The sequence below is a fragment of the Girardinichthys multiradiatus genome, chromosome 4 (genome assembly GCF_021462225.1).
Source record: "Girardinichthys multiradiatus isolate DD_20200921_A chromosome 4, DD_fGirMul_XY1, whole genome shotgun sequence".
NCBI lineage: Eukaryota > Metazoa > Chordata > Actinopteri > Cyprinodontiformes > Goodeidae > Girardinichthys > Girardinichthys multiradiatus.
The window spans coordinates 46,916,393-46,932,906 of NC_061797.1; the positions used below are offsets into that span (position 1 = coordinate 46,916,393).

The 16,514-nt window shown below is 39.6% G+C and overlaps 1 protein-coding gene across 6 annotated transcripts in view; it reads right to left on the bottom strand.

Annotated features, from left to right (window-relative positions):
• The window catches only part of tspan4a (tetraspanin 4a), a 228,052-nt gene that overhangs the window by 60,009 nt on the left and 151,529 nt on the right, over nt 1-16,514 (bottom strand). For all 6 annotated transcript variants that reach the window (XM_047364104.1, XM_047364106.1, XM_047364103.1 and 3 more), the window contains one exon: nt 1,470-1,544. In XM_047364104.1, the coding sequence (XP_047220060.1) occupies nt 1,470-1,544 (75 nt within the window). The remainder of the gene's footprint in view (nt 1-1,469; nt 1,545-16,514) is intronic.

Sequence of the window (16,514 nt, forward strand, 5' to 3'; positions counted from 1 at the left end):
CGTAGGCTGAGGATGTAATGCAATTATATGAATCATGTATACTGGAAGGGAAACAAATCTCAAACATTAAGGACTATGAGCCTCGAGGACCAGGACTGAGAACCACTGTTTTTGATCGAAGCAAATTCATGGATTAGAACGGCACAGTCAAAGCCCATGGCTAAATCCAATTCAGAATCTGATGCAAGACTTGTTTACAGACGCTCTATCCAATCTGATCCTGGGCTTCTTCTTAAAAAGTAATGGTCTTCAGAGGTGCAAAGCTGGGAGACAACCCCCAAAATACTTGGGTAATGTCAAAAAGAGCAATTTTTGCTTCAATTGCAGAAAAAAGTGTTTTTTAAAGGGGATTTAAAAGATAAGCAGACCATGCTTTTTAGATGTTTATTTGTAATGATTTTAAAAACATTAGATTTTTTCTTTCCACTTCACAATTATGCAATACTTTGCCTTTGTTTGTCACATAAAATCCCAATTAAATAGTCTGAAGTTTGTAGCTGTAACATAATACAGTGTGAACAAGTTTAAGGGGCATGAAAACTTTCACAAAGCACCGCAATTATAAAGCATCTTTTAAAATTTTGTTTAACATAAAATGTGAAATAATTGTGGTACTGCTGAAAGTAATGAATAGTTTTAAGCATGTTTTCCCTCACAGAAGCTAGTCAAATATTTAAAATTCAAATGGAAAATTGCAAAAGACAAAGATTTTTTAAAAGTGAAAGTACATTTAATTTTCAGTCCTACATGAAAGATTGTTTTGTAGGATTATAATTTAAAATCAGTCTTGATTAATCCGTATTTTACCCCTTAGTTGTGTGCCATTCCCTTCTAGTGGCTACATAATCCCATTAATCACCTCAAATAATCCTTACTGAAGATTGTCCTTGTTATTCTATTCTGTTGGTTACATTCAAAAACCGAAAAGCAAACTGTCTCTGATTTCAGAGAAACATTTTATGGTTTAATATGTAAATGGCACACAATCTTGCCTCTTGTTTTAAAACTAATCCACAAAGCAAAGAAAGGCATTAAAAAAATTAAATACATTTACTCACCCAGTTCATTTTCACTTCCCTTTCTTGTTTATTTTCAAGAAAAAGGGCTAGAATAAATCAACTGAAATATGCTGAAATTTATTTACAAGCAAAGGAAATTATTTACTTCTGACCATGACCCAACGACACGAGTGTCCTCTTGCTCTAATGACATTTAAGAAAAATATTTCCAAGCACTTTAACTAAGCCTTTTAGGAAGCTGGCAAGCTCAGCTCTGCTCCCAGAGTCTTCAAAACCTATTCGCAATGGAGACCCATGATTTTACATGCCACATTCAATCTGAGAAGTGAGCAATTTGCATGACCTGTGAAGGACAGAAGCCAGACAGGGCTCTTCCACAGCAATATCCCTTCTTATGTGCAGGCGGAGAAAATATTCACATGTAACGTGAGAGTAATCAAGCTGTCTTACCTCATCTTGGTAGATGAAAAAAAGCATGATGGACAGAATTTCCAGAAAAAAGATGAGCAGGAGAAGAATGAAGAACTGTGAAAAAATGAGAGAAGGAAATAACTTTATTAAACAAATATTTTAGCAATATCTGCAAAAGATCTTTAGAGGATGTTGTAGTGTATAAAAATAAGGTTAGGATTTAATTGTTTTGTTAAAAACTAAAAGACTGTGCCAAAGCAAAAAAGTTGGGACTATCAGAGAGAGCAGAGCAGACTGGAGAGGTGATTTACAGTTGTCCTCTAGCCACTTTTGAATTTGTAAAAAGAGCCACATTTTATTCTCCACCAGTCCCCACCAACCCCGTCTCACTTTAGTGGTGAGGTTGAGCTGTTTGATGGGTCATACATCTTCTTCCTGCAGGCTCATTTGAGTGTTTAAAACAGTTACGAGCTCATCCATCAGCTCCTGTGCCACAGCATGGCTCTGATTCTCACGCATACAAGACTTACCAAGCACAGAGGAGGAAAATATTTCTAGAGACAACGGCGCAGTTTTTCCAAGGGGTCACTAAATGAACTCAGTGAAAGCGCATGAATACCACCTAAATCTAAAAAAAAAAAAAAAAACCTCCACATTGATAAACTCCACATCAACCTTGAGCTGCTCATCCTGGAAAAGGCATGATTCCACATCGGTTTATACGACACTCAATCAAGCTGTCTTTTTCAGACAGTGAGCCTTATTACTGTTGAGTCACAGGAGATTTTTTTAGACATGTTTCTGTCCTCATATCCATGTGTAATGAACTATAGGCAGTCCTGTGGTCACAAGGAATGTGTTTTTGTCAGTATATGCTATCTTGATTTATAAATGATAGAGAGATAATTGTGTAATCACTACCCTGGTATCAGCAGTGTTAGCTCATGCATGATGTGTGACCAGGATGGGATATCTTGCGTCTGTATTGGTTATCAGAGAATTTGACACAGGATATCCCATGCTGACCACATGCCAAGACTGCTACTTCGTCACACCCACAACGGCTGGTAGTGCTCAGAGTAATTAACTGTAATGCTCTTCTGATGTGGCAGCAACTCTATTCCCTGTTTTGGCTGCAACAAAAAGGATCTAGCCAACTTGTTGTACTGAACAATTCCTTATCCACACCATTAATGTAGTGCCGTGATCAGGTCCTCTGCACATGCAGATCGGTATCCGCTAAGCTCCCCAATGGAATAGGGCTAGGGAAAAGCACACACAGCTCCAAATTGTCCATAGATTGGTTGCCAAGACACCCATAGAAATTAAGTTTTTTCAGAAAGGGAAATATATTTGTAACACTGTCCAAGAGATGTCCTGGCATTGTATTTAGCAATGACGGGGGTAAGGAGGAGGAAGAATATGCACAAGCAGTGAAACATAGGGCTGTTGAACAATTATATAATAGCCATCCAATGACTCAAAACAAATAACTTCAAGCTTCCTTTGGATATTGAGTGCATGTGTCCCTCTGACTGCACTTGCTGAGATAACCTCAGAGACCACTGCACTATGTTAAAAATACTGAGGATGGTACATGATGTTTAGTGCTCCCTTCTTGCATCCCGCTAATAGGCAGATGATATTTATCCTCTTTCTTCATCTACAGTTGGGCTGAAACTGATGGTGGAGCTGCAGAAACCTCCTATATAAACAGTGCTGTTAAAAAATACCCCGATACAGATTTCTTCTGTATTTTCTTTGTTGACACACTTAAACATTCAGATAATCAAATAAATGTTATTGCCTGACAAAGATAACATGAGCATATACAAAATGCATTTTCAAATGATTGTGTTTACTAAGGGAGAAAAGCTGACCAAACCAGCGTGGCCCTATGTGAAAAGGATTTTGCCCCGTCTTTCCAGCAAGAACTGTCACAAGCATGTGCAATACTTGAAAGAGTCATTAATAATGCAGGAGATAAATATAAGCCCACTCTTCTTTGCAGACTTATTCTAATTGAGCCACATTGCAGGGTTTATGAGCAATTACAGTCTGCTTGAGATTTTCATACACCATCTTCCGTCTGTTTGACGTTTAACTAGGCCATTCCAAAGCCTTCATTACAGTTTTTTTTTCTTTTTAGCCTTTTAGAGATGAACTTTCTAGTGTGTTCAAATTATTGTCTTGCTTGATAATTTATTAGTTACAGTAAGTCAATCAATTTGTGAAGAAGCAAAGAAGTCCACAAACCATTAAACTTCCACCACCATGTTTGACCATCTGTATGATGTTCTTAAATGCTGAATGGACCGATACCTACCAAAACGTTTACACAAAGTCTTGTGGTGTTGCTTACTTTTTCACCTAAGTCAAGATTGTTTTGATTAAATAATTTCCCCAATAAATTGAATAATCATTTGGAAAGTGCGGAAAAAGCATGATAGAAATCTGTAAGGGAGGGTGTACTTTTTAACTGCAATCTATAGGGGGAAATGAATTACAATGTGAGCAAGCATCATAGCGCAGATATAATACCACTGGTGGTAAAATATTGCAGTAAGAAATCCTATTTGGTTACCAAATACTAAAACAGCAAAAGGCTCATATATGTCTTCCCAGTGACATGATGTTTTCCAAATGATCAACAATTCAGCTGCTTGTTTACATAGCACACTTAAAGGAATGCTGACCCAAGAATTCAGTTAAAGTCAGAGCCTCATTTAGGTGGGAGCATTACTTTTACACTGCTCTGGTTGAGTCTCAGAGAAGGTGCAGCTGTGCACTTGAAAGTTAATCTAAAACAACATTCATACTATCCAAACCATGTAGTGTAACAAATATTGCATTTTGATTTATTGAAAGAAAAGGAAACTTCAGCAAAGAATAAGTTGCAATGTCATTCAAAGTTTTGTAGTGTTCATGCCTTAGGAATGTTTGATGACCAGTAATACACAAGACAATGTAAATTAGTCAAAACATTTGATCAAAAAAACAGCTGGAAACAAATATCTCCTCTGATTAGTAAAAGTATATATGCATCCCTTCCAAGTTTATTTGGCCTGAGTTGGGACCTCAGCCATGGGTTACAATATGAAAGGCCAGTAAGAACTTTTCTGGAACTTTCAAAATAAATTGCATTGACCTACTTCCAGCACAGCCAGGAACAGGAACAGGAACAGGAACAAGAAGGGAGTAACAGCAGACTTCCCGTGACGTCACTGTTTGAATAAAAAACCCACATTCCATCAAACAGACCTCTTCCACACAGGTCCCCAGCGGAACTGGAAGGAGGGACACACGGCGCACTAATGTCGCTTTGCTGGCAAGCAGACCTACCTCTTCAAACTGGAGCACACGATGCTCTAAGTTAAGTAGGAATGAATGGCTGTTTGTGGATCAGGTATTCATTCATGAAAAAGGGTAATTAAGGTGCAAGCATGGCTTGACTTTTCTTTCTGAGGTCTACAGAAGCAAACTGTGTCCCAGAGAGTTCCCAGCAGAGACCCTGTCTCCACAATGCTGAGTGGAGCAGTTTTCCCGGTCTGAAGGAAGGACAAAGGTACCGCAACACAACACGCCGCTCCGCGTGCAGTTTGGCCCGAAATGGCAGAACTAGCCGCGCACCTCACAGCTACGGAGGTTAGCTGTAAGCTAACTCTTTGTTCACTGTGTATGCTTTCCTCAACTTTGTCGCCCCGGACAGCTTCTCCTCAGCACGGTTCATGTAAGAGGTAGTGTTTGGGCAGAAAAGATTAGTTTAGAAGGGAATAATCTAAACAATATTAGTTTCATGGCGTTTGGTTTTGTTTGTGTTGAGAACTCAGCTATCTTATTGCTAGCAGATTAGCTGCTCGCTGGATGTTTATGTGCTCTGTGTTTGTGTTGTTAAAGTTAAGACAACCTTTATTTAAAGGTTGATTTTAAACACAGAAGGTCGGCCATAACGCGCCATCCATACTTATGCATTTCAATCCTTTTATTAGTGGTATTTTAATGGTAAGTTTTTGATTCTGATGATAAGTTTCTATTGTTAGCTCCAACCGCTAACGGCTAAGAACATGTGCTCGCCCACTTTATGAGTCAACTGAAGATCATTTACCCAAAAAGGTTGTTAGTTTCCAATCTAGGAAATAATATTTCCCTAAATATTGTTTTACTAAACGTGATTACTAATTAAACACCATTAAGACCCATTTATCTAGAAAAGTTTGGTTCTTATTCAAAATAATATTTCCTTAAAAATAATTTTAATATTTCCTTAATAATATTTCTTTAAATATTATTTTAATAAATAAAAGCAGCTAATTAAACACCGTTTTGAATTGGTCATCCAGAAGGTTGATTTTATTCAGCAGATCATTCTTTAAAACATTATTTTGATAAAATAATATTTTATCTGAACTTGCATTGTGAAGGGTTGTTTGAAGGTATATTAATTATTGCCCAAGTTGCAAGACTAACGTCACTTCATTTCCAGATTCTTCAAGATAATCCTTGGTTCTCAAACATAAACATTGCATGGTTATGTTGCATCACTCTTTTGGTCAAGGTTTTCAACCATCTTTAATCAACTTTTTTATATTGTACATAGCCTATTAGTCTTCCTTATTCTTTCATTGTGTTTGGTAGTTTAGTTGGGTTGTTTTAGCATAGTAAAGAGTTTGTTGATTGAAATATGTTTGACTTTGAGTTGACTTATTTTTGTTAATAAATTCTTGTATTTTAAGAAATTATGTGAATTTATTCTGTGTGTTTACAGAGTTTTGCTGTTTAATAATGTCAGAGCTTGGCTCATCCCTTTCAGGTTTGTCCTAATACCACTCCCTTAATGGGCTGGTAATCACAGGACAACCCTTAACAGACCGAAATATTATTTAATAAAATATTAAAGTATTAATATTAAATACTACATTCATATTAATAGTCACAACACCTGTTTTTCCGGATCTCTCCCAAAATCAATAAAGCAGATTACTGACAAAGCAGGGGTTAAAAATGAGAGACTTGTTCAAGCCAGGGCCACCTTAACCTGCTGATAGGCCCCGGGGCTAAGGGGTTTTGAAGGCCTTAGCCGATTTGAGGAATTCTGTCAGCTTTGGTAGGTTTTGGAGTAACTTTTTCACCAAACTTGTTATAAAGCATTTTTCTTTTTTGAGCACCGGTCTTGAATTTCTTTCTTGACATTTGCTTAATCATAGAGGGACACACCCCATAATCATTAGTGCATAGTTTGATAGTGAGCACGTTAGTGCTCATGTAGGTGACGTGGGTCATTTGTAATTTGGACCAATCAGCAGCCACAGTAACCATATAAGACGACTGACAGAAAACCGGACACGTTATAAACCATGTTTTCTCTTTTTTTCAACTGAAATGATAGGGCCCTGAATGTTGTAGGCCCCTGGGCTTCAGCCCAGGTAAGCCATTGTATTAAGGTGGCCTTGGTTCAAGCGATCAATCTAAAATGTCACTTTAAGCTACTTAGGTCTAAAAGTCTAGTATCACTGATCTATGTAGGGTAACAGAGTATCCCACTTCATTTTTGTTTCACAACGAACACATTAAAATAACAATAAACAAAAAACAGAAGAATTTGGCAAAATATGTTGAATCTTATTCAACACTTGTAAATGTGTGACAAACTATGACATAAACTATGCACATCTTTACACTTTTACAGAGTTGTACGACAGTAAATCACAGACAGCATTTTGTATCATTTATGTGACTTGATTTTGTTCAGCATGTGTCCCGCACACAGTTGATATGTATGATTTGAGTGTGCAAACTATGCCCATGTTAAGGTCAAAATTATTTTAAGGTTGTTGCAGGAGAAATTCACCAAACAGAATTATACTGTAGATGTTATATGTGAGCCAGTCGCGGCAGAAAGATGAAGAGGAAAATAAAAAGTACAAGCCAAACATTCTGCCAAGACAGAAATTCAAAATGAAACTGAACAGAGAGAGGAAACATAAAGGGAACATTGAGGATCTGACAAAGAACAGAGCCAGCTCAGGAGATTATATATTGCTGGGTGATGACTTAGCAGCAGTAACAAGATCAGGGAAGTTGAGGACACCTACAAACATTCCCACACAGAAACAGAACACGACTACACAAACAAATATCCAGCAAAACATAAAGAAGTCAAGTAGAAACCAACTGAAACAGAACCAAAAACAAGACATAGAAAACTATATGTTGATAATTTTAAAACACTCTAGTGTTGTTTATCATGTATTGTGTTTATTGTGTTTTTTACTAATGGCGAAAGTAGTTTAGGCACAGGAGTTTGCCAGAGCAAATCAAACCCAGTACTCATTAATAATCAAGGACAGTTTTATTAGGACAAATTGTTTTCTCATGCAATGTTCTAAAAGTTGATGTGAAGTCCATAAAATGCAATATCTATAACATAACTCCAGCAATTCAAATTCACAGTGAAGATGTTTATGTTTGTGTTATCAATAATACCACTTTGTTTCAGCTAATGATGGGTGTTTTTATAGTCTCAATACTTCTAGCTTATAAAGCTTCTTTCTCGAAAGAATAAAACTAGACTGGGTCTATGAGATGTATTTAGTACTAAAACCTTTTAATCTGGACCTGTCCTGTTTTGTGAAAGAGCTAAACTCCACAGCAATGGACGAACACTGGACAGACTAAATAATGGCAGTTTAGAAGGTGGCAAGTTGTATTTCTTGAGTTGCCGCATGGAACAGTCTCTGCTGGGCCTTCTTTCAAACAGCATCTTTGTGTGAAGACCACTTCTGGTCCTGAGAAAAGATGATTCCTAGTAACCAGACGTGATCCACAGTAGATACTGTGTTGTGAGGATGGTGAAGGGAGGCAGTGTGGAGGGTAGTTCTCCAGACGTTTACCTTTACCTCTACAGTCTTGAGTGGGATTAGCTCCAGATGGTTCTGACTGCACCAATGGACCAGCTGATTCACCTGCTGTCTGTATGCGGACTTGTCACGGGCCTGGATCAGACCAGTGACAGTGGTGTCCTCTTCAAATTTTAGGAGTTTCACGGGTGTATTGTATTGTACTGGATTAGTTTATTTGTCATATGCAAGTTAACACACAGTCAACGATGCAATAAAATGCTTGGGATAAGTAGAACTGTTCAACTCACTATAAAAACAAAAGCACTAATGGCATGCAATAAAAATGTACACATCATGCAGCATCAATAAGCTAATAAAGTGTCACAAATGTGGTTTGGTGCAGTACGACTGTCCAAAGTTCAGCAGTCTGAAAGCTTGTGGATAATAACTGTCTTTAAGTCTTTCTGTGGATGGCGGCAGGCACCTGTACCGCCTGCCAGAAGGTAGCAGACGGAAAAGTCCTTTTGCTGGGTGAGTGTAGTCCGTGATGATGCTACGGCTGCATACAGATCTGCAGAGGTGCAGTCATTTGTGTGCAGGGAGAAGATGAGCGGGAAGAGAACACACCCCTGGGGGGGCGCCAGTACTGACGGTTCTTGTGCAGGAGAAGATGCTCCCCTTTCTCCACTGCTGAGCTTCTGGAGGCAAGCCCAAAAGCATTATTTGCTAAAACCCATTTTTTGTACATTTGCTTTATTCTCTTTCTACCTACTTTACCAAGGCCAGTATTTTTTCTGAGCGGTTTGTATATTTATAAGAGCTGTTAAGCAAAGCACTTCAAGGTCCTAGTTATATCTTTGTCTAACTTTGCTTTTTGTGAACCGGTAACTGGGTCGGTTTAAAACAATACTCTCCCTACTTTTCCTTGCTAGTAAACAATAAATCATTTCTCCTTTCACCCACTCAGTATGATCGACTATTACTTTCCTTTTTCCTGCCTGAACTGAATAGTCAGATTTACAAAAACTGGTTAGCTGCAGACAATATATTGTGCAAATAAAGCAGTTGGATTAGGATATTACACAGTATAAAATATATGCTCAAAATGTATACAGTGTCACACTTGTGTTGTAAAAGAGAGACACAGTAGCGAGGTATCAAGTTAGATTTCAGTTTAAGATTTGTTTTTGTCTTTTTTCTTTTTCAAGGGTATCTTGTCATCATGTCCTTTGTGTATTCCAGGCTTTTGCTAGTCAGTGGATTTGAGTGTTGCTACTTCACAGGACTAGTGTTGAGTAGGGCTGTCAGAGGCCCCTGAGGTCTTTTTGGTTGCCACTGCATGAATGAAACAATTCATGTGGAAAGGATGAAAGTCTCAGTGACAACACTGCAAGGCAAGAGAACAACTAGGTAACCAAACAATGGCAGCGTAAAACCCACGCTGTGGTTGACTCCCCCGTGATCCATTAAGATGCACTCTCAAAACAAAAAATAAAATCTGAAAACATATTTTAATGTTGTCTCAGGTTTTGCTCTCTGTGGAAGAACTTTTCATTTAATTTAAACTCTGCTATGTGTTTCAAAAGCTGAACCATACGCTCAAGACAATATCCGTGCTGAAAGATAACTCTGAGCAGTTCTTCCTGTCTGCAGATAAATTATATTTGTAGTCAAGACACTGCAAGAACTGAGTGGAAAAGTCTGAATCCATGACATTTTCCCTTTTTGTGATACTGCGAAGGTCAGAAAATAGCAGCGGACGTCTGTTGGCCATAGGCATCTAAAGCTTCCTTTTGAATTCTGCTGTTTTCTTGCATGCTGCTAAAATAAGAAAATGTCAAAAATAAACTGACACAACAGCAGTGGCTAGCATGATGTGTGTCCTGTCAATAACTGAAGGTTATAAACCACCTTGTGACTAACTGCATTACCATCAAATTTTTGCAAATGTTAGAATTCTATAGGAATCAACATTTGAATTGTCTGACATGTATTCAGCCACTCTGATTCAACAGCTTTTAAAACCACCTTTGGCTGTGTCGCTACCAGCTTTGCACATCTAGAGGCTGAAATGTCTCCCTATTCTTCTTTGCAAAATCAATCAGGCTTAGTAAAATATGATGGAGAACGTTTGTGAGTATTTCTACTGATTCTCAAAAGGATATGGGTCTAGATTCTGACTAGGACCTTCTAAATTGAAGTAAGATTTTGTTTCTGTATTGTCCTGTGCTTAGCTCTAACAATCTCTCTATAAAGTCTGACCAGTTTTCCAGTCCCTGCTGAAGTAAACCATCCCACAGCATGATGCTGCCATAGGCTAGTTTTCCACTTTATATAGTTCTTTGGATGAGGGACAAAAAGTTCAGTTTTGGTCTAATTTGACCAGAGCACCACTTTTCCAGACCCTAAATGTCTTTTGTCAAACTGCAAACATGACTTTTTCATGGCTAAGATGTGGATCTTTGCAGCCTCATTAAAATTGTTTCTCTTTCTCAGATTAATGCTCTTGGGCCTCATGTACGAAGCGTACTTACACACAGAAACCTTGCAGCGCAATATTTTTCGCACCACTCAGCATGTACAAAATTAAGGAGTTGCGTGACAGTGTGCGGTAATCCAAGCTAATTTTTGAGGCTTCCGCTATAAATGTGCGGTGGTCAAGCAAACTTTTTCAATTGCCAATGACAAACTACAAAGAACTTAACCAACCCTAAATCCACCAAAATATGACTCCATCCAGTGTTATTTAATTCATGCTGCATTAAACCTGATGTTTTTTCATGAGTTTGAGCTTTTATGGTTTAAACCCGAGCGATAAAACTGAACCACATTTAGCTTCCTACAATAACGTAATACACCTCAGAAAATGATGGAAAAAACCTCAGCTGGATGTAAACTGTAAAACCTCCTCCTCCTGTTTTTGTCACCTATAGATTAAAATGCTCATTGATCTGTGCGCTGAGGAGCGTATGAATCATCTAAAGGACACTTTCATTCTCACTGAAAACAAAAACTGTCTGATCATCAGATTAACTCCAAACAAGTCAAGTTGATTCATAGGGTGAAGAAGATGTAGACAATCACTCACACATGTCCATAAATAGCTGTGTAAAGTTGCGCGTTATTGTGGAACAATGGCAGCTTTGGCTCATCTGGAGGACATGCCTGATGGAAGAAGTCAGAGGGAGCACGCTGTTTTTAGAGATCGTACTGATCTGCTGGTACATGATAATGGATGGCTAATTTGCCAATTTAGATTGCTCAGGTCAATCATCTTGGAGTTCTGCATGGAGCTGGCCTCAGTGTTCCAGAGGGAAACCAGGAGGAACCTGTGTCGCAGGTGCCAGATCCAGTTCCCACTACGATGTGGTCCTTTGCTGGAGCTTCTAAGAGGGAGCTGATTGACAGTTCAGGTATTCAACAGCCATCCCTGAGCCAGGCCATGCTAGCCATTTGGGATGGCCTCATCCCTACGTTGCTCAGATATAGAAAGTTTCCCAAAACCGTGGCTCTTCTTTTGCAGTGAGGAGCCGATTTCTGAATGTAATCAGAACTATAGACTGCATTCATACTGATATATGGGCCCCATCTGGAAGTAAATATGCTTTTGTGAATAGCATATGTGAAAGTATTTGCATTCAACATATGTGCAACCTTTTTGTGATGTGCAAATGTGTCTTACAAATGCAAAGGCCTGATGACCTCTTCAATTCATGATTCCTTTATACTATAATAATAATAATTATTATTATTAATATTATAATAGTTGTGTTGGGAGCAAACCTCAATCAGACTCCGTGCACGATTGCTGGCTTCTAGGTAATTTTCTTTTTTTAATGCAATGTCCTGAATCGTTGTAAAGATTTAAAGTACTTCACTTAGTATGTGTGGTGACAGTGTTCCTAATAGAAATATAGGAGGCATATTCATGTTATTATAACGATCAGCGTTGAGCTAAGATTGAGCTCCATGCAGCAACTAGACAGCGCTGTTTGGATTTGATGCAGACATTGTAGAACTAAATGAGTTCGAGCAGACAAACGTTTTATTTTCAGTCAGGTTTGAGTTGCTGATGTCATCCAAAAGGTTGTTGGTTTTTTGAAATTTACAAAAGTTTCTCATGGTGTGTAAACAAAGTCTCTCTTAGCGTACTTCCACCGAAATGAACTGGTTTGATTCTTTGACTGTCACAGCATTGTTGCCATGGTTATTTGGACACTGGTGGGTGCCTTCCTGTTATTTATACTATGTTTCATGTGTATTTATGGCGGGGACTGGGCAGTCCAAGCGCCATGTGCAGCTGTGCAGAATTTACTGCAAATCGGGATGTATGAAGGCTACGTGTGCAGTGACATGTCAACACACAGCTTTGCACATCTACATTTTTTTGTTCACTGCAAGTTTCAGAATTTCACCCTACTGCAAACTTTTAGTATGAAAGCTGCACACTCATTCGTAACTGAGGCCCCTGGTTACCTAATTGGTAACTGGCCACCTAATTAGTAAACAGAATTTACCTATGTAAAAATAAATTATTCCCCAGCCTGTTAGGTAGACGGCCATGTCATGGTAGATATGCAGTTGCCTCAGAATTTTTTCATTTCCAGATGACAGATTGAACATTTCCCAACTTGGAACATTATTATATAATCTGATCTTGTTTTAAATATCTCCAAAACTTCACCTGTTTGCTCTGTTGTTTGGTCTTCATGGTGCAGTTTCTTCACTAATGTCCTCCACAGAACAGCTGTTTTATACAAACATTCATGTACTTACATATATACTTATATTTAATAATAAATTGATTTCTGAAACCAGTTGGACTAGATTTTTTTTATAGGGGAATCAGAGAAAAGGGTGCTAAATGCATGGGTCTGCCACACGTTTATAATTATTTCTGAACAAATATGAGAACCATGTATGCTCTCAGTAGAGTACATTCAAATGTTGGGTTATAATGTGCCTTTTAGCCAGGCACTATACCGTAAGTCACAAACAAAATAATCAAAGATTAATTTAATAAATCTGAGAACACCATTAGTTAAATTTGAACGTAATTTTTGGGTTAGCTTGGATCCCGGGAACCAGTACTCACTCTCCTCTTCGCTCGGCTTCTTAAACAGCTCCTAAATAAAACATGTGACTCTTAAGTTGCTAAATATTGATCTCTCTAAGCCTGCTAGCTCCTAACTTTCTCAGTTTGTTTGTTTGAATTTAATAGGTAGAAAAGGCACATTTATTATTACTGCATTTGTTAACTGCTTCTGGTGGGCATTACCATTTTATTTCAAGTTTAGAAATTTAAATTTATGTAAATTTCCTATCTTAGTAGGGAACAAATCCTAGCAATATAATTCTGCTGCATTTTCAAGCTGTGAATTTGAGACAATCTATGTTTTATCAAACTGGGAAGAAAAACAAAGTTGGCCTTGATTAAAATCGTTTACAATTTATTTTTGGCGTGTTTCAGGGTGTAGAACTGAGGCCAATAAATTACACCCCAGAGTAAAGAGACATTGTTAAGTATGAGAAGTAATACTCAACAGCCCTTGGAAAACAAACAGACCGATTCCCCGTGATGTTCTAAATATTTCCCATTATTCTGCTCTAACTAGACAATTTACCGGGTTAAAGAAAATTCAACCATTTTATGGCAGTGGACAACATTTGGGTTTTATAATACTATGTGAAAGCTATCAAATCTGCAATGAATGGCTTATTATTATCAAAAAGGCTTCAGGAATTGACTGTTGATGATAAAAAATCCCTTTGTGAGACACAAGCCTACGGATGGCAATAATGAAAGCAATCACAATACACCAATTAAATCAAGAGCAGAATGATTGAACAGTTTCTTTCTTCATGAGAAATAATTTTATAATTTCCCACCCAGTTGGTTCAAATGTATTTGTTCAATAATCTTTGCCAAGTTCATTACAAAGCTCTTTCCTAAAAAGACTATGCTGACAAATGTCTTTATGTAACAGACACAGAAAAAAGATTAAATGTATTTGCATCAGTTTGTTTTATTTTTTCAAAACTTTGACCTTGAACATAGCAAAAAGCAAATTATATTATATTCTCGTACTCGTCGTCTTCCGCTTTATCTGGGACCGGGTCGCGGGGGCAGCAGACTCAGCAGAGACGCCCAGACGTCCCTCTCCCCAGACACGTCCTCCAGCTCCTCTGGGGGGAGCCCAAGGCGTTCCCAGGCCAGCTGAGAGACATAGTCCCTCCAGCGTGTCCTGGGCCGTCCCCTGGGCCTCCTCTCGGTGGGATGTGCCTGGAACACCTCCCGAGGAAGGCGTCCAGGAGGCATAGATGCCGGTATAGATGCCCGAGCCACCTCAACTGGCTCCTCTCGATGTGGAGGAGTAGCGGCTCTACTCCGAGCCCCTCCTGGATGGCCGAGCTCCTCACCCTATCTCTAAGGGAGTGCCCGGCCACCCTACAGAGGAAGCTCATTTCAGCTGCGTGTATCTGGGATATCGTTTTTTCGGTCATGAGCCAACGTTCATAGCCACAGGTGAGGGTAGGAATGTAAATCACGAGCTTCGCTTTTTGGCTCAGCTGTCTCTTCACCACAACGGACCGTTAACGGACCCCGTTACTGTGGCAACTGCACCGATCCATCTGTCGATCTCCCGCTCCATTCTTCCCTCACTCGTGAACAAGACCCCGAGATACTTGAACTCCTCCACTTGAGGCAGGAACTCCCCTCCAACCTGAAGAGGACAAGCCACCCTTTTCCGGTCGAGAACCATGGCCTCAGACTTGGAGGAGCTGATCTTCATCCCAGCCGCTTCACACTCTGTTGCGAACCGCCCCAGCGCATGCTGTAGGTCTTGGCTAGAGGGGGCCAGCAGGACCACGTCATCTGCAAAAAGAAGAGACGAAATCCACTGGTCCCCAAACCAGACCCCCTCCGACCCTTGGCTGCGCCTAGAAATCCTGTCCATAAAAGTTATGAACAGGACCGGTGACAAAGGGCAGCCCTGCCGGAGTCCAACATGCACCGGGAACAGGTCCGACTTAGTGCCGGCAATGCGGACCAAACTCCTGCTCCACTCGTACAGGGATCGGATGGCCCCTAATAAAGGGCCCCTGATTCCATACTCCTGGAGCACCCCCCACAGGGCATCACGAGGGACACAGTCGAATGCCTTCTCCAGGTCCACAAACACATGTGGATCGGTTGGGCAAACTCCCATGAACCCTCGAGTACCTTGTGGAGGGTATAGAGCTGGTCCAGTATTCCACGGCCCGGGACGAAAACCACACTGCTCCTCCTGAAGCCGAGGTTCGACTATCGGCCGGACTCTCCTCTCCAATACCCTGGCATAGGCCTTACCAGGGAGGCTGAGGAGTGTGATCCCCCTGTAGTTGGAACACACCCTCTGGTCACCCTTCTTATGAAAGGGGACCACCACCCCGGTCTGCAAGTCCCCAACCGCTACGTGATGTTGAAGAGGCGTGTCAACCATGACAGCCCTACAACATCCAGAGACTTGAGGTACTCAGGGCAGATCTCATCCACCCCCGAAGCCCTGCCACCGCGGAGCTTTTTAACCACCTTGGTGACTTCATCCTGGGTGATGAAAAAGTCCAACCCTGAGTCCCCAGCCTCTGTTTCCACCAGGGAATGCGTGATGTCAGGATTGAGGAGATCCTCGAAGTACTCCCTCCACTACCTGATAATGTCCCCAGTTGAGGTCAGCAGTCTCCCACCCCCACTGTAAACAGTGTTGGCGAAGCACTGCTTCCCCCTCCTGAGGCGCCGGACGGTTTGCCGTTCATAACGTTCATTGAGCAATTATTCTCATATCTTCTCAAAATTAATCTGAAGAATAAATGCTTTCCCCTTCTAGAAAACCGTGACCATTACACTAAAAGAAGTCACAATAAGATCGCTGTATGTTCCACAGGGTAAAGAGTTATTTAAAATATACCAAACATTAAATTTCAGACTTCCTGTACCTATGTAAAACAAAAAAAATTATTAACTGACAAAATCAAGAATTAAATTAACTGTTAATCAACTATTAAATTGCAGAGGGAAGATTTTTCTACTCGATTTTCTAGATATTGTGCAACAACAGGGGTGAAGTAATAAACTTAAAAAATAAATAAATAAACAGTTCAAAAATGTAACAGCTTTTATTATTTTTAAGTAATATTCTACCTATCTGATAAAAATAAAAAAAATCTGAAATTGGCCTTTTTAGGCACTAAAATCAAATGGCTC